Raw genomic sequence first — 27,989 nt, forward strand, 5'->3', positions numbered from 1 at the left:
GGCCCCACACTCATGTATTTGTGATAGAAAGATAATCCCTGACTCTTTCACATGTTTCCCCAAGGATCTTTAACGAATTCTTAACTGCCATCTTAATTAACAATAATCAAAGACAAACAGGTCCTGAAATTTTTGACATGTAAAATCAGTGGGCAGCATTAACTGGTAACAGTTATAAAAGAAATGGAAAAGTTAACTCTTTGTCAAGATATTAGGGAAAAAGATATGACCACCCTCCAAATTAAAAATGTCCTGGATGAGGCCGGTGCTGTGGTGCAGTGGGTTAAAGCCCTAGCCTGAAGCGCCAGCATCCCATATGGGCGCCAGTTCTAGTCTGGGCTGTTCCTCTTCCGATCCAGCTCTCTGCTGTGGCCTGGGACACAGTTGAGAATGTCCCAAGTCCTTGGGCCCCTGCACCCACATGGGAGACGTGGAAGAAGCTCCTGGCTCCTGGCTTTGGATTGGCACAGCTCCGGCTGTTGCGGCCATCTTGGGAGTGAACCAGCAGATGGAAGACTCTCTGTCTCTACCTCTCCCTGTAACTCTGTCTTTCAAATAAATAAAATAAATCTTTTTTTTGAAAAAAAAAAAAAAAAAAAAAAAGTCCTGGAGGGGCTGGCATTGTGGCACAGTGGGTAAAACCACCACCTGTTCCACTTCTGATCTAGCCAGTTACAGTTCTGACTATACTGCTTTCAATTTGGATTCCTACTAATGAATGTATCTTGAGAGGCAGCAGATGATGCCTCAAGTGGTTGGGCCCCTGCCATTCAATTGGAGAACCCAGATAGAGTTTTAGGCTCTTGGCTTCGGCCTGGCCCAACCCTGGCTGTAGTGGGCACTTGGGGAGTGATTCAGTGGATGGAAGATCTCTCTCTCTGTGTTACTTTGCCTTTCAAGTAGATAAAAAAAAAAAAAAAACAAAAATTTAATATTTATTAAGGTTGAATCCCACAGTTACAGTTTTTAAAAAGGGGGACAATACATTCCTACAGACAATAAAAGCATGCCTGAAAGAGATACTCAAAAAAATATAAAAAATATTATATAAAAAAGATAAAAAATTAGCTCCTATTTCAAAAGGGAAAGGCAATAAAAGCCATGAAAGAAAAATACATATCAGCATTAGAAAAGCTCAGAAATGAAGTGACAGTTCAAGAAAGAATTTGAAATTCAAGGATAAAAGCCATTCCAGAAACAAAGACTTTAAGTTAAAATATTATAAGAAACAAATAAATACACCAGAAAAAGCCTTAAGAGAAACAGAAAGTTTAAAAGAAGAAAACAATCAACAAGAAGAAAGAGAAGGAGGTAGAATCAGAGCAAGCAAGTAGGCTTAAAACAAAGAACTTAATGACTTTCAAAAAGCCATGATAGTGGTTCCTTCTTGAAGATTATGACTGGGAAAGGTATTTCAAAGGTGGCTGGTAAATTTTATTCCTTAATTTGAAGATGCTCACACAGATGCTGGCTTTATAATAATTCACTAAGCTATATATTAGTTTTCTATATCTCATTTTATAACAAAAATAATTTTAAAAGAACTTAGTAAAATAAAATGTGCTGGTAATATCAATTTTTAAAAAGATTTATTTTATTTACTTGAAAGGCAGAGTTATAGAAAGAGGAGGGAGAAAGAAAGAGATCTTCCCTCCACTGGTTCACTCCCCAAGTGGCCCTGGCAGGTTGAGGCGGAAGAAAGGAGCTTTTTCCTGGATTCCCACGTAAGTGCAGGGTGTGCCTCAGGAAGGCAGTTTTCTCCAGAGGGTTGGTTAGTTGCGCCCAGCAGCTCTCTCTGCTTCCTCTTTCTTCTACAGGCATCCTGACATCCACAGTTACAGCTGAATCAATGGGGTCCTGATCTTGGGCTGTTAACCACTAAAACATGAGCCAAAATAAACTTCCTTTCTTCATAAGTAGCTTGTCTTTGGTACTTAGTTACAATGATGAAAAGCTGACTAACATAGAAGTGTTTACAAAATTTAGTGAAGGGATAAATAACAAATAGAACTGCAGCAGAAAGTTATATACTCATAGAGAAAGTGCTTTGAAAAAAGTACAAAATACTATGGGTTGAGAAGAAAAGAACTGCATCTCATCTGCTCCACTGCATTAACATACCAACTAAGCCCTTCTCATATTTTCTAATTCATGCTCCCCAATACTGGAAGAACCACCTTTTAAAGACTAAAATCTCCCTTTAAAAATGTTTTACAGAGTACTATACAAAGCAAGGAATTCAAACAGCTACAAGGGCCAAATAGGCAACAAATGAGTGAAGCTGGGCTGGTGTTACACAACAGATAATAATGGGGGACTGCCTTGCCTGGAAAAAGAGAAGTGACTTCAAAGTTTTAGCCAATTACTACATAAATCAACACTGTCACAATATTCAGTATTTCAAGACATGACAAAATTCTAGATTTGGTTAAAATATGCACCACAGAGATAAAAAATGTAAAATTTGGAAAATATTACAACCCAAACAAAACAAAGCTGTAAAGTTTACAAACTGACTTGCAGCAAGGGGTTTGGTAATTGTTTTTCAATAGCTGGTACCTAGATTTCCTCAGAATTTAATAATGGTGGTCTTCCCAACTAAAGGAAAAGTGAATACCTTTTTCTCTTAGAAAGTTATATTAAAATTCAGTACTTAGGCAGTAAATGACAAGTCACAAGAAAACAGAGGAAAGAAGCATCTGATCATCATCTCAAAACAGCTTAACTGTTTTTGGTTCTAATTGTTTACATAAATAGTTATGCCCATAGTCAACATTTATACTTTATACTTGTTAAATGCTCAAATTTTTCATCTCTAAAGTTGTTCCTAGGCATATAATGCAACCAAATGCATATATGTATATATTTGCTTTTTAGCAACAGAACACCATAAGATTCCAGAAAAACCCTGGGCTTAACAAAATCGAAAATCTTATTTTGATGGTCTACAAGCTCCCCAAAATATAGATGCAAAGAGACACCTGTTTGCTTCACATTACCTCAAGCTTCCTGAAAATATTAAGATCTTTCATTTCTTCAGGCTTTAGAGATGCTTTAAAACTGCTCAGAAATCTTTCCAGTAGACCCCCTTGAATTACATGCTTTTTCCATCATGAGTCCTTCTGCAGGATTTACTTGCTGTTATGATTATTCATAATTATTTGCTTACCTTCACAGACACACCTCTAGGCTAGTAGTTCTCAAACAGTTGATATTATCCCACAACAGAAAATTTATTTTTCAGAGATCCACAACACACATACATATATAAAAAAGTTTTCATGAAATAACAATTTTATATTACCACATATGATACAATGGAACTTTTTACATAGATTGTTTTCCAAGAAATGTTGGCACAATTTACCAAATTGATTCCACCACCCATTTAAGAAATACTACAACAGAATGTAAATCTAAGTAGGCAGAACTTACTACATTTTTATGCTCTAATTAATTTTATGAGCAAATGTTTAAGGGAATGAGTGAATACAGCAGCATGCTGTACTAGAAAAGTGAAAGAATCTGAAGTCAAGCAGACACATTTAGTCAGCAACTTAACTTATGCAATCTTTGACAAACGACTGAACTTTCTTGAATTTCAAGAAATACCACTTACTTAACTCACTCCAACAATAAAGCAGTAGGCATTCCTACTACAGAATGGGCATCCTACAAACATTAGTTTCCCTTTTTACGTGACATTCTTCTCTACTCCTTCCTGGGGACAAATAAAGACACAAGTGACTCATCCTATCAAATACTGATTTTTTTTTAAATAGACTTCAAACGGTAGTATAAAGAATATAGATTATTAGTCTGACAGATTTGCGTTCAAATACCCAGCTCTGTATTTAAGTACTTTTTCATTATCTGCTTCTATATTTACAAGAATATAACACTCTCTACAGGGTTACTAGGAATGAATTTACATACACACGTCTAGCATAATACCATGCATGTCTACACAGTAGACACTTCATAAAAAAGCAGCAACTGAGGGTCCGCACAGTGCTGCAGTAGGTTTACGCTCCACCTGGGGCGTCTGCACCCCATATGGGCAGGCACCAGCTCTATCCCAGCTGCCCCTCTTCCAGGCTCTCTTCTATGGGCTAGGAAGGCAGTAGAAGATGGCCCAAATGCTTGGGTCCCTGCACCCACATGGGAGACCAGGAAGAAGCGGCTGGCTCCTGGCTTCGGATCGGCGCAGCTCCGGCCATTGAGGCCATTTGGGGAGTGAACCAACGGAAAGACCTTTCTCTTTCTCTCCCTATCACTATCTGTAACTCTGTCAAATAAAATAAATTAAAAATCGTAAAAAAAAAAATGCAGCAACTATTGCTATGTTTGATAACTTCTGTTAAATCAATATAAAAAAGAGGTAGCATTTAAATCTGATTTTTAAGAATAAAGGAGTTGGACAATGGCATACTGCAATGGGAAAGGAATAGTAAAATCTTAATTTACAAGAAATCTCTTCCTGTATTTCATAAGATTAAAAAAAGCACAAAGAAGTAAAAGTTTATCAATTTTCTCAATTCTCTACCTCCAAGGTTATGAATACAATTCAAAATAACTTTGCTAACCATGCAGCACAGCAAAATTCACACTTAAACATTAAATTCTGCTCAGTATGCCATACAATATAAAGTGTATTGACAACACATTTTAAAGGGAAAGGGGTTTGGCACAGTGGTTAAGAAACTGCTTGGAAAGCCCATATTCCCTATCAGAGTGCCTGGGTTCAAGTACCAGCTCCACTTCCAAGTCCAGCTTCTGCTAGTGTGCACCCTGAGAGTCAGCAGTAAGGCCCACTGAGTTTCAGGCTCCTGGCTGTTGATGGCATTTGAGGGAGTGAACCAGCAGATGGAAGATCTGTCTTTCTCTAGGCCTTCTAAATAAAATGAAAACAAAAAATATAAATGACACTCCTGTCACTATTTAAAAAATACATTTTGGAGCCAGTGCCGCGGCTCACTAGGCTAATCCTCCACCTTGCGGCACCGGCACACCAGGTTCTAGTCCCGGTCGGGGCGCCGGATTCTGTCCCAGTTGCCCCTCTTCCAGGCCAGCTCTCTGCTGTGGCCCGGGAGTACAGTGGAGGATGGCCCAAGTCCTTGGGCCCTGCACCCTATGGGAGACCAGGAGAAGTACCTGGCTCCTGCCATCGGATCAGCGCGGTGCGCCAGCCGCAGCGCGCCAGCCACAGAGGCCATTGGAGGGTGAACCAACGGCAAAGGAAGACCTTCTCTCTGTCTCTCTCACTGTCCACTCAGCCTGTCAAAAAAAAAAAAAAATACATTTTAGAAAGATTTTCAATAAGAATTCTAAGAGAGGCCCATGCTGTGGTGCAGTAGATTAATCCTCCGCCTGCAGCACTGGCATCCCATATGGGCACCGGTTCTACTCCCAGCTTCTCCTCTTCCAATCCAGCTCTCTGCTGTGGCCTGGGAAAGCAGCAGATGGCCCAAGTGCTTGGGCCCCTGCACCTACATGGGAGGCCCTGATGAAGCTCCTGGCTCCTGGCTTTGGATCAGCACAGCTCTGGCCATTGTAGCCATTTGGGGAATGAACCAGAGGAAGGAAGACCTTTCTCTCTGTCTCTCCTTCTCACTGTCTGTAACTCTACCTCTCAAATAAATAAAATCTTAAAAAAAAAAAAATTTTCAAAGGAGTGTTGTTTACCAGAAAAAATTTAACTGAAATCTTCATTGAGTCTTTTTTTTTTTTTTTTTAAGATTTATTTATTGAGCCGGCGCCGTGGCTCAATAGGCTAATCCTCCACCTTGCGGCGCCGGCACACCGGGTTCTAGTCCCGGTCGGGGCGCCGGATTCTGTCCCGGTTGCCCCTCTTCCAGGCCAGCTCTCTGCTATGGCCAGGGAGTGCAGTGGAGGATGGCCCAGGTGCTTGGGCCCTGCACCCCATGGGAGACCAGGAAAAAGCACCTGGATCCTGGCTCCTGCCATCGGATCAGCGCGGTGCGCCGGCTGCAGCGGCGGCCATTGGAGGGTGAACCAACGGCAAGGGAAGACCTTTCTCTCTCTGTCTCTCTCTCTCACTGTCCACTCTGCCTATCAAAAAAAACAAATAAATAAATAAATAAATAAATAAAGATTTATTATTTATTTGAAAGGCAGAGAGTTACACAGAGAGAGGAGAAGCAGAGAGATATAGAGAGAAAGAGAGGTCTTCCTTCTGCTGGTTCACTCCCCAACTGGCTGCAACAGCCAGAGCTATGGCAATCTGAAGCCAGGAGCCAGGAGCTTCCTCCGGGTCTTCCATGTGGGTGCAGGGGCCCAAGGACTTGGGCCATCTTCTACTGCTTCCCCAGGCCATGGCAGAGAGCTGGATCAGAAGTGGAGCATCGAGGACTCAAACCAGTACCCATATAGGATGCTGGCCCTGCAGGTGGTGGCTTTACCTACTATACCACAGCGATGGCCCCTTAACTGAGTCTTTAATCAAATTTTATCCTCAACAAAATTCATATTATTTTATTACTGATATTGCCAATAACATTTCCAGTGTTAAAATGGCATCACTTGGCCAGCGCCCCGGCTCACTAGGCTAATCCTCCACCTAGCTGCGCCGGCACACCGGGTTCTAGTCCCGGTTGGGGCACTGGATTCTGTCCCGGTTGCCCCTCGTCCAGGCCAGCTCTCTGCTGTGGCCCGGGAGTGCAGTGGAGGATGGCCCAAGTGATTGGGCCCTGCACCCCATGGGAGACCAGGAGAAGTACCTGGCTCCTGCCTTCGGATCAGTGCGGTGCGCCAACCACAGCATGCTGGCTGCGGCGGCCATTGGAGGGTGAACCAATGGCAAAAGGAAGACCTTTCTCTCTGTCTCTCTCTCTCTCACTATCCACTCTGCCTGTTAAATAAATAAATAAACTAAAAAAAAAAATGGCATCACTTGGCTGGCGCCGCAGCTCAATTGGCTAAATCCTCCGCCTGCGGCACTGGCACCCTGGGTTCTAGTCCCGGTTGGGGCGCCGGATTCTGTCCCGGTTGCTCCTCTTCCAGTCCAGCTCTCTGCCATGGCCCAGGAAGGCAGTGGAGGATGGCCCAAGTGCTTGGGCCCTGCACCCGCATGGGAGACTAGGAGGAAGCACCTGGCTCCTGGCTTCAGATCGGCGCAGCGTGCCGGCCGTAGCGGCCATTTGAGGGGTGAACCAACGGAAGGAAGACCTTTCTCTCTGTCTCTCTCTCTCACTGTCTAACTCTGCCTGTCAAAGAAAAAAAATAATTTTTTAAAATATTTTAAAAAATGGCATCACTCTTAAACTCTTCCATGAAGCATAAAGTGACTTTCTCCAAAAAAAGTTTATCATCAATTTTAAAACTTTTTAATTAGTGTTCTTTATTTCCTGAACCTTATTTTCTTTTTCACAAATTACAGCTTCGCATAAAGAGAGTCCAGGGTTCCTGATTTTTGCCCAATGTGTTTTCCCCCAATTCATCATTCAAATCACTTCTCAGAAAAAAAAGGCTTCTAAGTGGCAGAAGCACCAAGTACATATGAAAATATTATCAAGACAAAAATTTTTTTGTAACATCTGCAAATTTTTTTTTTTTTTGACAGGCAGAGTGGACAGTGAGAGAGAGAGAGACAGAGAGAAAGGTCTTCCTTTGCCGTTGGTTCACCCTCCAATGGCCGCCGCGGCCGGCGCACCGCGCTGATCCGATGGCAGGAGCCAGGTGCTTCTCCTGGTCTCCCATGGGGTGCAGGGCCCAAGCACTTGGGCCATCCTCCACTGCACTCCCGGGCCACAGCAGAGAGCTGGCCTGGAAGAGGGGCAACCGGGACAGAATCCGGCACCCCGACCGGGACTAGAACCCGGTGTGCTGGTGCTGCAAGGCGGAGGATTAGCCTAGTGAGCTGCGGCGCCGGCTATTCTGCAAATTTTTTTTTAAGATATGAAGGTAAGTAACAGCAAATAACTATCCTGCTAATTTAACAGTAACACACCTACTTGGGAAGAATTAAAGTTACTTGCTCTTGGGCTGGTTTTGTGGTGCAGTGGGTTAAACTGTCACCTGATATACCAGCATCCCTTAAGAGTGCTGGCTCCAGGAGCAGTTGCTTCACTTCCAATCCAGCTCCCTGGTAATCTACCTGAGAAAGCAGCAGAAGATGGCCCAGATCCTTGAGCCCCTACCACCCATGTGAGAGACCTAGATGGAGTTCCTGCTCTTGGCTTCTGCCTGAACCAGACCTGGCTGTTGTGGCCATTTTGGGGCAGTGAACTAACAAATGAAAGATCTCTGTAAAAAAGAGATTTATTTATGTATTGGAAAGGTAGAAATACAGAAAGAGGGAAGGACAGAAACAGAGATCTTCTATCTGCTGGTTCACTCCCAAATAGCCGCAAAGGCAGGGGCTGGGCTAGGCCAAAACCAGGAGTCTGGAACTCCATCTGGGTCCCACATGTGGGTAGCAGGAGACCAAGCCCTTGGGCTATCTTCTGCTGCTTTCCTAAGTGCATTAACAGGGAGCTGGATTGGAAGTAGAACAGCCAAGACTCAGGAATCAAACTGCCACTCAAATGGGATGCTGACATCACAGGTACCAGCTTAACCCACTGTGCTACAACACTGGTCCTAGTTCTCACCATTTCAATGATTAACTCTATGACAAAACTTTGTGCTGCCTCAGGCATACTAGTGGAATGGTTTAAGCAACCACTTGGGAAACGTGCATCTCATGTAATGCCAGTTTGAGTTGTGGCTCCTCAATTTATGATCCTGCTTTCTGCTAATGCACCTAGGAAGGCAGGAAACAATGGCCTAAGTTCAGTCCCTGCCACCCAGGTAGGAGGTGAAGGTAGAGTTCTGGGCCCCAATGTGGACCAGTCCTACTCTGGATGTTGGTGGGCATTTGGGGAGTAAACCAGCAGGTGGAGGACATCTCTCTCCCTTTGTCACTCTGCCTTTGAAATAAATAAATTTTTAAAAAAATTTGTGCTGTCACCTGTATATTACGTCATATCCCTATACCTCATTACAGATTAGATTCACATTGATATCTCTCAGTTACCCTTACATTCAACTAACTAAACTTAACCATCTTCTTGATAATAAGTACCTCTTCAAATCTCCCTCTCATGGTTATTTTTTCAATAGATCTTTTCCCAATTCCTATCTAATCCCATAGTGCAGTCAAACAAACCTTCCTTAAATAGGGATTGTATTATTATTCCTCAGCTCATATTTTATTTTGATACTAAACTATACTTAAATTCAGAAGTGATACTTTCAAGACCATCCATAATTGGTGACTCTTTTGTATTCTTCATTGGTAAAAAAAAAAAAAAAAAAAAAAAAAAAAAAAAAAAAAAAAACCTTCCATACAACCCTCCATCTCATGCCAGAAGTCCTACTTTTCCTTTATTCAAACAATCATTAAGCATATAATGTATGCTGGAGAAAACACTTACAATCTAGTTCAAGTGATAAAACCTAGAAAGACAGCTAGCAAAAAATACAGGGATTTGTCTTGGTCAACACTATAGCCTTAGCTGCTGTTAACACTGTAACAGTCCTGGCACACAGTAAGTGCTCAAAAAATATTTATTCAATGAAAGCAAGGCAGTATGAAAGACTATAGCTCAAAAGAATTAAATGCTGTTAGGGAAGGGAAAGAATTTTCAGTAGTAGAAAATAAGGTGGGTCTCAAAATCAAGATTTCACCTAGTCCTTAAGCTTGAGTAGATCTTTAGTACTTAAGATGATGTGTACATGTGCATTTCCAACAGAAAAATGTTGTATCAGCAAGTCTAAAGAAGTAAAATTGTTACATCACATTGAGGGAGTGAATAAGTGGAGGATTAAGAGGAGAATAAAACAATCTGGTACTCATGCTTGACACAAGGGGTGTTGGTCATTTTAGTGATATAATCTTCAGGAAGACTAGTGGGAATAACACGAAGGTTATATTTCAGAAAGCAAGAATCAAACCTTCCAAGGTCTTCCTTCCTTAATTCTTATAGCACCTGCCAACATCATACAGTTTAACACCTAATTAGTTCCTCTCTCATTGTGAACTTTTCATATGCATAAATCTTTTCAACCTAAGAATAGAGGTCAAATCTTAGGTCTCTTTTTCCCCAAGAAATCAAAAAAGCATTGTACCCTAAAAACTGATTTTGGAGGGCATTTTTGATTCATGAGAAATGCAGTTACAATAATGACAAAAATCTAAAAGCAACAAAAAGGACATTTATAATATAGACACACACACAATGTCATAAGAGTAAGATTAAGTTCAATTTGGCTGGCACTTTTAAAAGTTTACATGTTGGTACTTAACATTCCAAAATTGCTAATAATGTAAGTTAGTTACCTTCCAACATATGTTTCGGTGCCTACCACTTTATTTAAGTATTTCATCATCTTATTTTTTTTCTCAACTAAGCACTGCACTCGGCAGTCAGCACATATACTCACACATATTCATAGAATTGTATTTTTTGCACTAAAGTCTAGAGTAGCTCTTCAATACCTTTATTAACTTCACTGAGAATTAACATTATTGAATAATTAAAATGCCAGTAAGTGGTGGTACATTACTCCACACAATTCTTTTACAGATTTGAAATGTTTCCTTCTATTTTGCATTCTTCAAGTAAAACTGATCAAAATAAAAACATATGTAGCAGAAATAATTCAAATTCACCGAAATATTCACAAAATAAAATGATGCACTGGTAACCAAAGCTTGTATGTTAATTCTAAAATTTTACAAACTCTCCAAAAGTTTAATTTTTTAATTTGCAACTCTTTGACTTCTCACTTTTATATAATGTAAAAATCATATTTCATTGCCTTAAAATAAAATCTGCTTGCTAAATTCCAATTAACTTCTAATATTTTTCTAAAATAGAGTGTAATACAAATCAAACTATTATTTATTTCATCTCTAAAAAAGTATTTTCAGTGATTATTTATGTATTCTTAGGTTATCATTTCTACATAAAGGGAAAAAATTGAGATATTTTTGAACTCTGAAAAATCCTCCAAAACGTGATTTTTAAAAATCACAATAGATCTTTTACTAATGCTTTTGAAATTCAGATGAGTTTTTCCCCAGAGTTGGGTTAACTCTCTAATACACTATTTTATTACTCTTAAATGGCACCTAATACTTTCAAGAATTAAGAGACAAATCATCGAATCAGCAAAGGACGGCAAAAACATTAATATATACCTTACCAGCACTACAAGGAAACATAAATTTTAGGCTTGGAGTGCAAGAGAAACAGGCGTGAAAGATTCATCTTTTTCCACTTCCCCCTCTCAGAATGCACCAAGATAAAAGCGCATGCGAGCGAACCTACAGCACGGTTACAAAGCCCTTGGCTCCCAAAGAACCTGGGCCCTTAGTGCCTGCCGCTAGAGCACTCTACTGCACTCCGCCGGCCACGTGGCTGTCACAATCAGAAGGCCCACAGGAGACAGCACCGACCAAGCAGGACACAAATAGCCGCCTCTCTCCTTTCAGTTAAGAGTTGGGGTAGGAGAAAGTAAGTCTGTGCCATTTATTTGCCTGCTGAGACTTTTTTTTTCCCCTGTAAGGAATGAACGAAGTACAGGGACAGCTTTTAACAAAACTCTAAAGCAGAAATCAAGTGTAGAAGGATCCCCAACGAATGAGATATCCTGCAAGCAGAGCTGGGAACAGAGATTTTTTTTTTTTTTTTTTTTTTTTTTTTTGCAAGCGAGTAAAAACGGGGAGGAGTTAAGTACAAGTGGAGGATGGAACTCTACGCACATGGGCTGCCTTCCCCTAACCCCCACCATGCCCCGGGTAGCAGACAGGCTGCTGCTACGTGAGGCACACTCAGAAGGCTCCAGGGCCTCTCCTAGGGCAGATTGCTCACCCTGCCAGAGAGCACTAAAGTTCAGAGGTAACCGCGGCCCTAAAGGAGGCTGCAAACAGGAAGTGTCCATATTGCAGCCCAGAAACACTAACTCCCAGCACAGCCACCCTCAGGGACCCCCGCGCGCTTGCCGGAGGAGGGGCGAGAGGTTGCCGGGGTCGGCCACCCCCACATCCGGGACCCGCCCCCGTCCACCCCAACGCCTCGCAGCCCGAAGTTCACGCCGGGCCGAACCGGGAGCCTACTTCCCGGGGCCCCGCCTGGGTCGGGACAAGGACTCCACGCCCCGCACGTCTCGCAGTAGTTCGGTACGGGGGAGGGGGCTTTGCAAAGGCTCCCGCGGGGCTTGGCGCACTTCTCCGAACCGCAGGCTACCCCGGAATCGAGCCCTGATCGTCCCGGGAGCCGCCACCCCTCGCTGCGGTTTCCGCCGCGCGACACCCCATCCCGGGCGGTCTTTAGATCTCGGGGAGAACTCCTAACTCCTCGCGGGGGCCACACTCCCCTCGGCTCGACACCCTCGGGGACCCACACACAACCCGAGCCGGCGCCAATTCCTCACAGGACAAACATGTCCGGGAGCGTCACGGGACACCCGCCTCCGCGCTCCACGCTGGCCGCACGAGCTGCCTCAGCGCCAGGGAGCGACGCCGCGGGCCGGAGCCCGGAGCGCGAACGCCGGGCGGCGCCGGCTAGGGAGGGCGCCGCGCCGCCCGGGACTCACCGTCAGCTCGGCCGCCGCGGCGTGGAGGTGAGGGACGGACAGAGGGAGACACAATATGGCAGAGCACCACAGCTGCTCCCTGCGGCTTCCAGCAGCCGCCTCCGGGAAGACGCGGCAACGAGCAGGCAGCGGCAGCTGCGGTGGCGGCCGCGGCAGCACCACATCCCCCTCCCGCTCGCTTCCTCCACTCCCTCCCCCTTCCCCACTGCCATGGCAACGCGGCGCCAAGGAGATTAGCCCCGCCCCGCACTCCCGTCCCCGCCTCCCGCGACCCCTAAGGAACGGGCTCGGCCCGCCTCTCCCTTCCCCCTACCCTCTCCTACCTCCGGGCGGGCAGGGTAAGCGGTGAAAGGCGGTGTCCGGAAGGGCGGGGCTCGCAGGGAAGGCCGGGCCGAGACCTAGTGGGCCAGTGCGGGTGTTGGCCTGACAGGGGCAAGGGAAGGCGGGAAAATGGAAAGGCCTCGCCTGTCCCGGGAAGGGCCTATAGGCGTGCGGCGGAGGCGCGGCGCGGTCGCTGAGTGGTCGAGACGGCGCGGGGCGGGGCGAGGAAGGCTGCCAGGCAGGTCGGCCGGCGGTGCCTCTGCCGGGGCTGTTGGCGACCGTCGTTCCACAGCCCAAGCGACTGTGGCACGCCTCAGAGCCTTCAGCATTGGCCGGGCTTGGAAGGCGCTTTAAGAACGGTAAAGCATTACTTTAAAATAGTATTACCCTTGCGTGACTGAAATTTTATGTGGAAGCTGAGCTCAGCTGTTTGTGGTGTAGAGTTGAAATCAAAATGGAGTAACTGTGGCTAAAAGCTAACTGCATGATCTCCCGCTTCTGTAAACATCAGTCTTGCTTGCTTACTAATGGCTATCTTGTGAAACTGTGTGAGGCAAATTCAAGGATCCGAGAAAAGGTCCAACCCAGTGTTCTGCCTAAGATTAAAGAAATGTGCCTCGCCACATTTATCTTACAACTACATCCTGGGCCTGGTAACTGCATGACAAGAGTTTCAAAATTGTGAGCCCTGGTGGACAGAATTCTATAAAAAACTGTGTAACTCGCTGTTGGGGGCCGCCTTCTGGTAAGGAGTGTTGCTCCCATCGATTGCCTTGCCTCAAATAAAATTTTAGCATGTGACTGTCACTAGCCTCTGTAACATTCTGTTTTAGTGAACGAGTGGGCGCAACATGTGGTGGGTCGGCCAGGAAAGTTAAAGGCCTGAAACAGGGCCCTTTCTCTGGATTGGAGAGCTAAGGATTGTTTGGAGGGTGCACCTGAATGACTCTTGAGAATCTGCCAAACAGTGGCTATAGACCTAGAGTCCAGGCTCCTGCCAGGATGCCGGTGGACTCCTTTTGGTTTGGTGTCCTCTGATAAGCATCTTACTGACAAGTGGCCGCTACTGCTTACTAGCTTCGAGATCTCTAGACCATCGTTTTTTGGATCCCTGTTTGTGATCTCTGTGTTGTTTTCTCGTTTGCCCTCCCCTCCATCATTGGTCAGGAAAATAGTGCCCCCCACTCCTTTGTCCCTGGTGTTATGTAACTTTCAGATCGTAAGAAGGTTGCTTCAAATCTAGGGCTACGGGTCGAAAAAATGACCCTATGGACTCTATGCAAAACCGAGTGGCCAAAAATGAATGTGAGATGGCCCCCTAAAGGAACTTTCTCCCTATCTGCTGTTCATGCTGTTCATGCTACTGTTCTGTCTAGCAATGATGATCAGATCCCTTAGAGTTATGGAAAAAGTAGGTGGATAACCCTCCCCCCTGGCTTAAGCCCTTTGTCCCTCCTGGTCAAGAGAGCCATGTATGGGCTTTGGCTTTCAGAGGTAAGAGTGGTGGTAAGGACGTGTCCCCTCCCTCATATTCCTTTTCCCCTGTCGGCCCCTGAAGACAAAGAGCCTCTGCCACCACCATATGTTGTTCCTCCCCAAAATACCCGTCAAGAAAAAGAGGAGGCTGGGGGCTGAGAATGCAGGGAACCATTTAGTCCTCCACATACCTGTTCAGGGATGCATTTCCAACCCACCCCCACGATTTTGCCTCTGCGCCAGGGTCTGCCGCTGCCAGGAACTTCTGGTAATTGACCATTTTTAGTCTATGTCCCTTTTTTCACTAGTGATCTATATAACTAAAAAAACTCCAAAACCCATCATTTTCTAAAAAACCCCAGACACTTATTTCTCTTTTAGAAACTGTCTTTGTTAATCACCAGCCCACTTGGGACAATTGTCAGCAGTTGTTGCAGGTTTTTTTCACCACTGAAGAGAGAGACAAAATCTGTTGCGAGGCTTGGAAACTTGTCATCGGTGTGAATCGACAGCCAACAGAAGACCTGATTCTCATTAAACATATCTTTCCTGCAACTCATCCCGACTGATATCCAAACATCAGCACTCCCAATGAGACTAAAACAATACCCTTTGTCCCAAGAGGCTAAAAGAGGAATTGCTGTCCATATCAAACACCTATTTGCTGTAGGAATCTTGACTCCGTGCCAATCTCCGTGAAATACCCTGCTCCTCCCTGTTCACAAGTCTAACTCCTCTGACTTCCACTCAGTTCAAGACTAGAGAGCAGTAAACACCAGGGTCCTGGACATCTGTCCAACTGTACCAAATCCTTACACCCTACTTAGCCTGTTTCCACCCTCTCAGGTATGTTATACAGTGTTAGACTTAAAAGATGCTTTTTTCGCCATATCACTACTACCTCAAGCCAGCCACTGTTTGTCTTTGAGTGGACTGATCCTGAAGAAGGAAGGGTCAGACAACTCACATGGAAGTGACTTCCTCAAGGTTTCAAGAACTCCCCCACCATTTTTACCGAGAATCTACACCAGGATCTGGAACCATTTTTGGCCTTTAATGCCCAGGGACTTTGCTACAATATGTCGATGATATTTTGTTAGCAGTCTCTTCTCATTCAAAATGCTTAAGTGCTATCCATCGGCTTATTAGAGCTCCTATAGATGTTGGGATACCATGTGTCAACCAAGAAGGCACAGCTTTGTCAGATTTCAGTTACTTATTTGGGTTACAACATCAAAGAAGGTAAGCACTACCTTGGGGAACAAAGGGTTCATGCCATACTCAACATTCCCAGGCCTGAGACCCACAAACAGGTACTTGAGTTCCTGGGGGCAGTGGGATATTGCTGACTGTGGATATCTGGCTTCGCAGAACTTAAGGGGTCTCCTGAGTCCTTCACATGGGGTAAAGATCAAGACAGAGCCTTTCAGGCCCTACTAGAGGCCCTTATGTCCCCACCAGCTTTGGCTTTGACAGATCCGACTAAGCCTTTTCACCTCTTTGTAGATGAAAGAAGAGGTGTGGCCAGAGGAGTCTTGACCCAGCGCCTAGAACCCTTGTGCCAGCCAGTGGCCTACCTGTCCAAAAGGCTAGATCCGGTCGCTAGTGGATGGTCTACCTGTGTTCGACAAATTGCAGCCACCGCCTTGCTGGTCAAAGATGCAGATAAATTAACTTTGAGGCAGGCATTGGCCATTACTAGCTCCATGAGGTGGAAACCCTACTGCAGGCTCCGCTGGAAAGATGGCTATCAAATGCCCGGATCACCCAGTACCAGGCGCTGTTGCTTGACCAGCCTCAGATATGCTTTTGTGCCCCCCGCTGTCTTAAATCCAGCAACTCTACTGCCTGAAGGACCAGGCACTCCCCTACGTTCTTGCCCCGAAGTGCTGGCCACGATTTTGTTCCTCTGCTCTGACCTCATGGACCTTCCCTTATGGGACCCAGATGGGCAGATGGAAGCAGTTTTGTGGTCCAGGGGCAAAGACAAGCTGGAGCCACAGTCACAACTACACCAAAGTCCTGTGGCAGGAGACTCTTCCACAAGGGACCTTGACCCAGCGTGCAGAACTTATTGCTCTATCAAAGGCCCTGAGGCTCGGAAAAGACAGGTTGGTTAACATACAGCAACAGCAGATACACTTTTGCCACTGCACATGGGCATGGCTCCATATACCAAGAGCATGGTCTTCTTTCAGCAGAGGGTAAAACTATTAAGAGCAAAGCTGAAATCCTGGATCTTCTAGTCACTAACTCGGAGCCTACCAGGGTGGCTATCATTCACTGCCCGGCCCATGGGCAACTCCCTCGAAGCAGTCAAAAATCACCTCGCCAACCAGACAGCATGGGCAGCTGCCTCAGCATGAACCGAAAGTGAGTCCTCCACAGCACAAGCGCTCCCCGTTCTGGTCAAGCAGCTGCTCCCTACACCTACACCCTGCTCCTACACCCCCAAAGATTTGGAATGGATTTTCAAAAAAGGGGGAATAGGAGGCCTGGACAGGACTGGTTTCAGGACCCTGAAGGTAAGATACTGCTGCCTGCAGTGCCGGGGAAGCACATGATCCACCACTTACATCAAGGAACACATCTAGGTAAGACTAAAATGGCAGAGCTGGTGAAAAAGAAATTTATAGCAAAATGACTGGGTAAGGCAATTGAAGAAGTTGAAAAGTGTGTGGCATGCACCCAAGTAAATCAAGGAATACCCTGGGAAGTCTCAGAACTAAAAAGGGATAGGTGAATGGAGCTATGAAGATTCTGGGAAGTAGATTTTACCAAAAATTGAACCAAGAAAATATGATTACATGTATTTACTTGTATTCATAGATACCTTTTTAGGCTGGGTTGAAGCCTTCCCCACTAGGTCAGAAACAGCGCAGGTGACAGTCAAAAAGCTATTAAATGAGATTGTTCCTAGGTTTGAACTGCCTTTACATATTGGCTCAGATAATGGCCCTAACTTTATGGCACAGGTGTCTCAGGGGCTAGCCCACACTTGGAGATTGATTGGAAATTACATTGTGCATACAGGCCCCAAAGCTTGGGACAAGTTGAAAGGATGAATCGGACCTTAAAGAAGATCTTGACTAAGTTATCCCTTGAGACTGGCTAAAACTGGGTTGCGGTGTTGCCTTTTGCTCTTTTGCGCACTCTGTGCACCCCTTCTATTAAAGGATTCTCTCCCTATGAAATCTTGTTTGGAAGGCCACCTCCTATTCTGCCTAGGCTTGGCGATGATGTGGCTGTGCAATTGGAACAGGACCAGCTGCTGACATCATTATTAGCTCTTCAAAGAATACAGAAAGATCTTTCCATGGCTGTCAAAGCAGCTTTTACTCACCCCCCTGCTCTCCCTCACCCTTTCCAGCCCAGAGACCTGGTTTGGATCAAAAGACACCACCCAAAGGCCCTGGAACCATACTGGAAAGGACCTCACTTTGTCATTCTAACACCACCTTTGGCTATCAAGGTAGATGGCATAAAGACTTGGATACACTACTCTCAGGTGAAAAAAGAAACCACTATCTCCCAATCAGAAGGAAAACACAAAAAGGACCTTGACGGATCGAGGAAATGGAGGATCAAGAACCATCCAGAGGACCCCATAAAGCTACAACTTACTTGTTCTTAATCAGTTTGATGCTCATATTATGTCTAGGAACACCATCTGATCCTTATTCCCCTTCCCCCTACCTGTGGAGATTAAGGGACAGAATAACTGGAGAAATTATCACTACCTATCAGGGTGTCGGTCAGCCTGTTTTTGTCTTCGATCTATGTCATTTATGGGGGAAGGGATTTGATCCCACTTGGGGAGGGGCAAAATATGCATGCAGGGATCTCAGGTCTAGTAAAATAATGACAAAAACTCAGCTTTATGGATGTCCATCATCTGGTCCTCGGGAGTGCCAAGGAAATGGGCAGTATCATTGTGCCCAGTGGTCTTGTGTATCATTTGCCCCTTGGACAAAAATAGACCCTTTTATCACATTTACTCATCAACCTCAATCAGACTGCCGGACCTATGAGGCCTGTAATAATGTCACCATAAAGGTCTTATCCGGTTGGCACCCACTTAACACCATTACCGAATGGGACACAGGACTAACCTGGGGACTCAGAGCGTATGTTCCTGGATATGACCCAGGAATATTATTCACTATACAAAGAACCAAAAAGATGCTCACAACCAACCCCATTGATCCTAATAAGCCTTTACAAAGGCCACCCAGACCACATAATGAGACCCTTAAGGCTTCATAAACCTATGGAGGGGCCCACAACATCTCCAGTTACTGGTAAACATGTAGAATTTCCCCAAGAGAAACCCCCGACTGAACATTGACTATCTGTCATAAGGTCTATGTATCCACTTGTTAACCAAACTCAGCCAAACGTGACCAAAGATTGTTGGTTTTGTCTGGATCCTAAACCCCCTTATTATGCAGGCATAGCTGCATCTGCAGAAATTGAAAATCGAAAAGAAAAACTAACTGCATGATTTCCCACTTCTGTAAACATCAGTCTTGCTTGCTTGCTTGCTAACGGCTATCTTGTGAAACTGTGTGGGGCAAATTCCAGGAACCAAGAAAATGCCCAATGCAGTCTTCTGCCTAAGAGTAAAGAAATGTGCCTCGCCACATTTATCTTACCACTACATCCTGGGCCTGGTAACTGCATGACAAGGGTTTCAAAATTGTGAGCCCTAGTGGACAGAATTCTATAAAAAGCCATGTAACTTGCTGTTGGGGACTGCACTCTGGTAAGGATAGGTTGCCTTGCCTCTCAAATAAAATTTTAGCACATGACTGTCGCTAGCCTCTGTAACATTCTGTTTTAGTGAATGAGTGGATGCAACAGAGGTGGAAATAAAATAGGTGTTGGAATCTCAAATTTGATAGGCAAAACATTTGGTGAGGACTCACTGAGTGCTAAGTGATGACTTCACATGCATTGTCATAACTATAATTAGAATGCAGTGTGCCCACCTAAGTCTGAATTTCAGATAAATGTGGAAAAATATAAAGGAATTTTCTGTTTGTTGTATACTTCCTGCTTCTTTGTGGTATTTTGCTAAAACTGCCAACCCTATCCTTACTCTTAGAAATTCCCACTTTACAGAAAAGGAAATGAGTTTCAAAAAGTAACACGTCAAATACAAGGCAATTAGCAGAACTAAGAACAGCCCCATCAAGTACGAGGTAAGTACCAGAACTAAGGTTCCTGTTTATTACTGTCATGATTCTGATAATTAAATCTCTTAATTTCTATATCTTTTAAAAACCACAACAGTGATACTATCTCACAAAGGTGTTGAGTGGATTTAAAAAAAGAAGCTGGACTCTGCCTGAACAAATGCTCAAAAGAACTTCATTTGCTTTATTCTCAGGGCCAGACTCTGAGTATAAAATGAGCTTAGTATGAAACAAGCTGCCTGCTGACAATAAAACAAGTCAAGCTGTGGGGATGACAGAGATACAGAAGAATTATAGGCATCAGAATACATAAAAACAAAAATGGAAGCATTTGATCCCCTCATTCCACAGATGAAAACACTGTGTTTATATTATTTGTCCAAGGTCATCCACTGGTTCCGTTTGTTTTTCCTTATATGGGCCTGGAGGGCTTCACAGCTGCATTCAGTGTTGGAGGCCACAAGGCAAGTGTACAATGAGCTTCAAGTGGAGTAGGAGTTGCTGCATTTTCTCCATGCAGAGGAATCACTGTTGCACCCTCATGTGGACAATTTGAAGGGAGTTCCTGGAAAAAGAGCATAGTAGAAAGGGAGCAGAGGTAAAAGCAAGGAAAGGTGGCTGCTAAGGAGCCACAGCCTCCTCAGACCTGAGTCTTGTTTTATCTCTGCTTCCATTGTCATGGTGGCCACTAACACAGTGTAGGTCTTCAGCTCCTTACAGATTTTTGTACTGATACCTTATGTCACATTTTGAACTTTAATTCTCTTTTTCCTTCATTATTCTTACTCCATCTATTTCAAACTCAAGTGACTAAACAATCCTCAACTCCAGAAAAAAATCACAGAATTTGAGAGTTGGAAGATATTTCAGGTATAGGTTATGTCCAGCAATCCGATCAAACATGGGTGAAAAAACAGTTCCAGAAAACTTATGTAGCTTATCTAAGGTCTGATAATGAATGATTCTACTGCACCCTCATCCACTAAATTCTCTGTGTTGCTCCTTTGTACTGACTGATCAACCCTAGGAGTTTGAGCGTAGTCAGATAATCTCTGTGAGACTCAGGTCTCTTAGCAAATCTGTTACACAGTTAGTATAAGAGTGTATCAGGTCTCTTAGCAAATCTGTTACACAGTTAGTGTAAGAGTGTAGGTTAGAGACTATTTTAGGGGACTTTGAACATCTACCAGAAAAAGCTCTGATTAAAGATAATGATGATTCCAATAGGGTTTTCTAGGAGTTGAAAAAGTAAAAAGGTTAAGGAACCAGAATTTAACTCTTTATGAAAGAGAGGATTCTAACACTTAAGATCTGTTCTGAAGCTTGTATTCTTCATTCTCTAAAATACTTCAAAGAAAGATACTCAGTGACAAACAGTATAGGAGGACAAAATGCATTAGAAATTACATCATTTTAAATGCCCTTGAGTTAAGGCTAAAAAGTGATAAGAATTCATAAATATACATGTTTATGTCTTAAATGTACTTATTATTGGGTAAAGGTACATATATTTAACAAGACTTGGTGATCATGAATTGCTAATTGTAAAAATAACAAGTTTGTCAATAGGAAGTCTGGACTTCAGGTTCCTTGAGGTCAAGGACCATTTTTTTTTATCTTTATAGTCTAATTTCTTAGAACAGTTTCTGGTACAGAAGTGATGTTCAATAATATTTGTCAACAAAAGAAGTAATTTCCCTTAAATTATATGAGACCACAACAAGGATGCAACTTTCCTAAATACTACCAAAACGTTAGAATTATGAATAAAGGTTATTTTCTTCCCTTAAGGATATTTTTCAATGTACTTCTAGAAAGCAACAACTTGTATTGAATAATGTCCACATTTGTATAAATGCTAGTATTGACAGTAATTTTGACTAATCCTCAGAGAATTAGAAACATGTAAAATGACAGATTTAAACCTGCATATATCACTAATAACAGTAACTGAAAGCAAGTTCTTGTTTAATGACAAAGATTGTTTTGGTTTCCTATTGCTGTGAATAACCTATTCCAAAATTAAGTTAATTCTGTGGATCAGTGATCTGGATAGGACACAATAATGGAGTTAGCACATCTTTTCTGTAGGTAATACATACTGATAAAGCTTGTATGTTTCCAGATAACTTCTTCACTCATGTCTGGCGCCTCAGCTAGGATGGCTCCAGTGGCTGGTGCTTAGCTGTAATGGCTTGGCTGGGACCATTTGTGTGAGCCCTTCATTCTTTGTTGATTGGGTTCTTTGGTTTTCCACTAGTAATTCTAACACTTTTTTCTCTCCACATGACTAACTCCACATAGTGTCTCCAGGAGGATAGGCAGACTTTATGCTCTGGGCTCCTAAAGGGATTAGGTTTTAAAACTGGTGCATTGTCACTTCTGCCACTTTATATCAGATAATGCAAATTACAGGCCCTTCCCAGAGGCAAGGGGAGGGAACTAAATAAAGTTATAAATGCTAGAAGGTGGTATAAACCTAAGGCCACTAATTTATGTGATTCCCATTATAGATTGTCAAACTGGAAGATAAAATACAACTGTATACTTTTTACCAATGATGTATTACCTACAATATAAAAATGCAGAAAGTCTGAAAATGAAAGCATATGAGACACTATGCAATACTGCCAAAAGAAAGCATGATTAGCTATATTAATGTCACATTAAGTAGACTTGATGACAAATTGTACTGATAGACATGAAGGCAAACTCCTAATAATGGTAAAGCTTTAATTTGCCAAGAAGATTAAAATAATTCTAAATTTATTTTCTCCTAGTAACGTAACCTTAATGTATATAAAGGAAAAATTGTAGAACTGAAATTTTGGTTGGCGATTTTAACATATTCAGTTACTGATAAAGCATACAAAAATTCAGTAAGAATATAATTTTGAACAACATGGGTAACAAAGTTGAGTATAAGGGCATATGATATACATTATTGTAGTCCTTCACTTATGAACAAATTTATTAGTTTATGTTATTTCTGTTTGGGCTCATGAAGCTGGAAAAGACTTCAGAGGCTCCTGAGCCTTCAAGCTGGTTATGACCTATCCCTATTTTACAATTATGTTACCATGTATACCTTTGCCTCATTCATTGAATAAACATACTAAGTTCCTACTATGTTATGAATCCTTGCTTGGTACAAAGATGAAAGCTGTAGTTAAAACTACAGATAAACAAGTTGGAAAATACAATGTGTTACCACTATTAAGTGCAGTGATACAGCTTTACAGAAGAAGCAGTGGGAACCAAGTCAACTCAGCCATGAGACATGATGCCTGAGCAAAAGTGGAAAAAAGGAAAGAAAGGAGAAGTGGGACAGGGGGATCAGGAAGTAAAGTCACACCTAGCAAAGTCTAGTGTTATGAGAGCATGGCTGTTCAAGTCACAGAATTTCAGTCATTTGAAATGTCTAGAGTATAAAAGGTTGCTCAGGTGAAGGGTTATCTGGTTTCAAGAAACAAAATCACACCAGCTGGCTACAGTAAAGGAGAAATGAATATAAAAATAGGCAGGGAGTATGTGAGACACAACTGTGGGGCTCACAGGCAACATTTAAGAACTCTCCCTTTCCTCTCATCTCATCTCTAATGTTGGCTTTTTTGTGTGTCTGTTTCACCTCTTGTAGGTTAGCTTCTTTGCTCTCTTATCTGCTTAAATGTGGCTTATTATAGATAAAATAATGGTGTTGGCTCTCCACTTCTACTTCCTACTCAATTTGCTACTCTGCTTAGCAACCCACAGTTATTACCTGAATCAATCTCGGGGTCCCGATTCCAAATTCCCAGGAGCTATAATCAGACTGATTAACTTCCTACAAGCTTGTAGATCACAGGTCAGGTTTGGCTTGAGGAGTCAAATCTGGCTGGTCTGCTACCTTTATGAATAATTTTTTAAAAGATTTTTATTTATTTGACAGGTAGAGTTACAGACAGTGAGAGGGAGAGACAGAAAGGTCTCTCCGTTGGTTTGCTCCTCAGATGGCCTCAACTGCCGGAGCTGCGCCAATCTGAAGCCAGGAGCCAGGTGCTTCCTCCCAGTCTCCCATGCAGGTGCAGGGGCCCAAGCACTTGGGCCATACTCTTACTGCTTTCCCAGGCTGTAGCAGAGAGCTGGATTGGGAGAGGGGCGGCTGGGACTAGAACCGGCGCCCACATAGGATGCCAGTGCCGCAGGCAGAGGATTAACCTACTGCGCCACAGGGCCGCAGTCTTTTAATGTGACAGAGTTACATACATTCATTTACATGTTGTCTGTGACTGGTTTGGCATTACAAGGACAAATCTGAGTTACTGCAGAGAACCTATGGACCAAAAAGCCAAAAATATTACCTAGATCTTTAATAAAAAAATTGCATTGAGCAGTTGATGTAGAGATGTGGACCCACAGAGAGACTTAGGAGGAGTCAGTTCTGGTAAAGGACACTCTAAGAGTAGATAACCCCCTCCCTCTCAACAGAAAAAGGATACTGTGTAAAAACGGTGGCTGAGGGATTGTTTTGAGAAAAGAACTGCTTGAAAGCTCTAACACAGGAAAGAAAATAATAAATCTCAAGTATGTTCTACATTTTTTACACAAAGGGTAGAGGGTGCAAGACAGCAACTTTTTAATCTGGCGAAGTTCATTAAGAAGCTAAATTTAGGAGAGCATGTCACCTTAACTACCTTTAAATAACTTGTGGCAGATTTCCCAGATCCTGCATAGTTAGCTCTTGCTGAGATGAACTGGCTAAGGAGCAATGTTTACTGTATGTCAAGATTTTGATGTGCATGTCCAGAAGGTTAAATATTATTCCCAGAAAGAAGGGAGAGAGAGAGAGAGAGAGAATATGAATGAGACAATGAGACAAATGGAAAGTTACAGGCTGCTAGACTGAGACTTGAGGAAACAATGAAATCTAGAATTAACCATTTAAAAAAAAACTTATGATCATTGTGGGGAAAATCTTTCATAAGCAAAATCTTTTTGGAAAAGTAGAAAAAATATTAGAATTTAAAAAATCATAGGCAAGCATTTTAGTCCCTTGCTATTCAATGTGCGACTTGAGTATACTTGGCAGCACTGGCTTCCCTGAGGAGTTGTTAGAAATGCAAAATTGGAATAAGAATCTGCAATTAAAAAAAAAAAACACAGGTGATTCTGTTAAAGAAAAACATAATGCTATTTGTTGAAGTACGGTAACGCAGACTTTATTCAGGACCATTATGATTAGTATGAGGACTCCTGCATCTGGGTTTTGCAATAGAAGAGAGAGGAGTTGGGCTCAACTCCAAACTGTGTGGGCAGTGGGGATTTATAGGAAAGGAGTGAAGTAGGGGGACATCACTGGATGGAAAATTACTTTGAGGAAATGTCAGGGTTAAAGGAAAGATTCTGGCTATACCAACCTAACAAGTTTCTTGGCTAAAGAAGGATGAGGGTGACCAGATATCACCTGGGGGACGAGGGGGGTTAGTAGATGGTGGAGGATGAGGAATCCAATTAGATACTGGGGGTGATTAGATATTGAGGGTTGGGGAGGTAGCAGGTTCTTGCTGAACTGACTTTAGCAGAGTTCTTTGCTTAAACTTGGTATTTCCTTACAGGAAATGCATGGAGGGCTTAGGAGAATGTTTAGAAACCTGACTAAAATTAGGTCAAGCAGACAATCTGTCAATTCATATGAACAGTATGAACAGCCCTGAATTGCAATAGTAGTTTTCAGACTGTTTAACATCGAGTGGTTGTTGTTTTGTTTGCATGAAATCTTTTTTTTTTAAAGATTTTATTTATTTATTTGAGAGGTAGAGTTATAGACAGACAGGGAGAGACAGAGAAAAAGGTTTTCCATCTGCTGGTTCACTCCCCAGATGATCAAAATGGCCAGAACTGAGCTGATCTGAAACCAGGAGCCGGGGCTGGGGGAAGACTGGGTTGGGGTGGAGGAGGTCTTCTATCTAATGGTTCATTCCCCAGATGGCTGCAACGGCTGCAGCTGTGCCAATCCAAAGCCAGGAGCCAGGAGCTTCCTCCAGGTCCCCCACGCGGGTGCAGGGGCCCAAGGACTTGGGCCATCCTCCACTGCTTTCCCAGTCCATAGCAGAGAGCTGGATCGGAAGTAGAGCAGCCGGGACTCAAACTGGCACCCACATGGGATGCCGGCAAGCAGGTGGTAGCCTCACCCGCAATGCCACAGCGCTGGCCCCAGTACTGTATAGTTTTAAATCTAGATGTTTTAATGACTTTTAATTTGTCACATTCTGAGTCTTGATTGGCCTATGTTTAAGTTAAGAGAAGGAATCTAGATCAGTGGTTCCTAAGTTTTTAAAAATATCAACTCTTTCAAGGCAAATTGTGTGTCATTGCTAAGAGAGATTCATTGCTGTATTCTCAATTACTTGAAATGGATCTAGGAATTTGACAGAGCCCGAAAATTCTGATACTACTTTTGCTCATTCTGTTAAGCCAGTGGTTCTCAAACTATGGTCCTAGAGGTACATCTGATAGAAATGCTTGGGCTTTTCGAAACCTTCCCTGCCTTTAAAATGGCATCCTCCCATCTTTAAACAAACCATGTCTACTCTGAGCTGCTGTTTATAGAATTAGGCTCCACATAAGATTCATGCAGAGGTTAGCACTGTGGCCTAGTGCGTTATGCCTCCATCTGTGGCGACAGTAACCCATATGTGTGCCAGTTTGTATCCTGGTTGCTCCTCTTCTGATCCAGCTCTCTGCTATGGCTTGGAAAAGCAGTGGAAGATGGCCTGGATCCTTGGGCCCCTGCACCCGCATGGAGGACCTGGAGGAAGCTCTTGGCTTCAGATCGGTGCAGCTCTGGCCGTTGTGTTCATCTGACAAGTGAACCATCGGATGGAAGACCTCTCTCTCTCTCTCTCTCTACCTCTGTCTCTCTGTAACTCTTTCACATAAATAAATAAATCTTTATATGGTACTGATTGCTAATAAAAGGAAAAACATAATACTTCACTAAATCTTAGGGACAAGAATATGCTAAAATTCCATACCCTTTCCCTGGTCCTTTTTTTTTTTTTAAGTAGTCAAGAGGAGAAACATTGTATATATAGTTTTAAAAGCCCTAGACTTGGACAGACTCTGATTTGAATCCTGACTCTGCTACTTTCTAACCCAGGCAAAATATTTAAATTTTTTCTAAATCTCTTCCTGTCTAAATGTAGTTAACAATTCCAGACTCAGAGGGCTGCTGTGTGACAAATGTATGTGAAACATTCAGTACATGGCCTGATACATAAGTACTTAATAAATGTTAGCTGCTATTAATCTTTTTTTAAATGGAAAACTGAAAAATCAACCTGTTTCAATTTTAGAAATCATCTAAAGATTGACACAGTGGTTAAGATACCTCTTGGGATGACACGCAGTCGTTTGATATCACTTGGAATGCCTGTATCACATGATGTAGTGTCTGGTTCTAGTCCAGGCTCCTCTGCTTCTGATGCAGCTTCCTGCTAATGAGTGCCCTGGGAGGCAGCAGATGGTGGCCCAAGTACTTGGGTTCCTGCCACCTGTCTGGGAAACCTGGATGGTATTCTGGGCTCCCAGCTCTGGCTTTGCCCATCTCTGGCTGTTTGTGGGCATTTGGGAAGTGAACCAGCAGGTAGGTGGAAGATAGATATCTTTGTCTCTCTGGGTTTCAAATAAAACAAAAATAAGTTAAAATTTTTTAAAGGATTGCATATGTGGAGCTAGAGCGGACTGCTTTCTTTTTTGTTGCTCAGAGAGAAACACAGGTTTTATCTGTAGCAATAGAGTAAATAGAGTTTATTCAAATTTAGTACCACAATTGTGAAAATGGTTTTTGATAAATGAGGAAAATGTTTAGGAAATTCAGAGAATGTTAAAGAGATTTCAAATTATAGTAAATGCAACTTTTTGTTCCATAGCAGTGTTGTACTTAGAATCAGACATTTTTTTTTTTATCTATGGTCAGTTACTTCACTCTGTCTTTTTGGTTGTGCAAGTCCCAAACCTTGGAGTCATTCTTGGTTTCACTCTTTTTTTTTAAATGCCTTCAAAGTATATCTAGAATCTGACCCTTTCTCCCTGCCACCCCAACCACCACCCTAGTCAAAGCCACAGCACTTTCTCACCTGAATGACTATAGTAGCCTCCTAACCCTGTCTCTAGTCTTGCTCTCAGACAGTATTTTCTTAACATAGCAGCCAGAGCGATCCTCTGAAAATTTGTGAGTTCATAACACTCCACAGCTCAGAATTTGTTAGTGCCTCCTCATTTCACTCAGAATAACGCTGAAGTACTTACAATAACCCACAAAGTCTTGCATGATCTAACCACCCCTTCCCACTAACATTTGCTCTTCCTTGACAATGCCAGGCACACCCTGTTCAGTGGCCTTTGAAAATG

The 27,989-nt window shown here is 43.1% G+C and overlaps 2 protein-coding genes across 17 annotated transcripts in view; one reads left to right on the forward strand and one right to left on the reverse strand.

The window, feature by feature from the left end:
• Window positions 1-13,064, reverse strand: part of FOXN2 (forkhead box N2) — a 78,975-nt gene extending 65,911 nt beyond the window's left edge. For 2 of the 16 annotated variants that reach the window (XM_070069162.2, XM_070069168.2), the window contains exon 1: window positions 12,927-13,061. The gene's annotated coding sequence lies outside the window, so the exon portion shown is untranslated. The other 14 variants (XM_070069163.2, XM_089327691.1, XM_089327693.1 and 11 more) reach the window with 12 other exon arrangements.
• Window positions 12,451-19,216, forward strand: LOC138848740 (uncharacterized). Its single transcript, XM_070069519.2, has 3 exons — window positions 12,451-12,630; window positions 13,091-13,283; window positions 15,907-19,216. Exons 1-3 carry the CDS (start codon window positions 12,451-12,453, stop codon window positions 16,518-16,520), a joined length of 987 nt encoding a protein of 328 aa, XP_069925620.2. The 3' UTR covers window positions 16,521-19,216.
• Window positions 19,217-27,989: the final 8,773 nt, after the last annotated feature.

Source organism: Oryctolagus cuniculus, chromosome 2 (genome assembly GCF_051225735.1).
Source record: "Oryctolagus cuniculus isolate XC-2025 breed Fujian yellow rabbit chromosome 2, ASM5122573v1, whole genome shotgun sequence".
Classification (NCBI taxonomy): Eukaryota; Metazoa; Chordata; class Mammalia; order Lagomorpha; family Leporidae; genus Oryctolagus; species Oryctolagus cuniculus.

Coding starts and splice junctions, on each gene's coding strand:
- LOC138848740 (XM_070069519.2), top strand. CDS start 12,451: ATGTCCGGGAGCGTCACGGGACACCCGCCTCCGCGCTCCACGCTGGCC. Junction 12,631..13,090: donor TCGGCCGCCGCGGCGTGGAG/GTGAGGGACGGA, acceptor AAGGGCCTATAG/GCGTGCGGCGGAGGCGCGGC. Junction 13,284..15,906: donor TGGAAGGCGCTTTAAGAACG/GTAAAGCATTAC, acceptor ACCTCTTTGTAG/ATGAAAGAAGAGGTGTGGCC.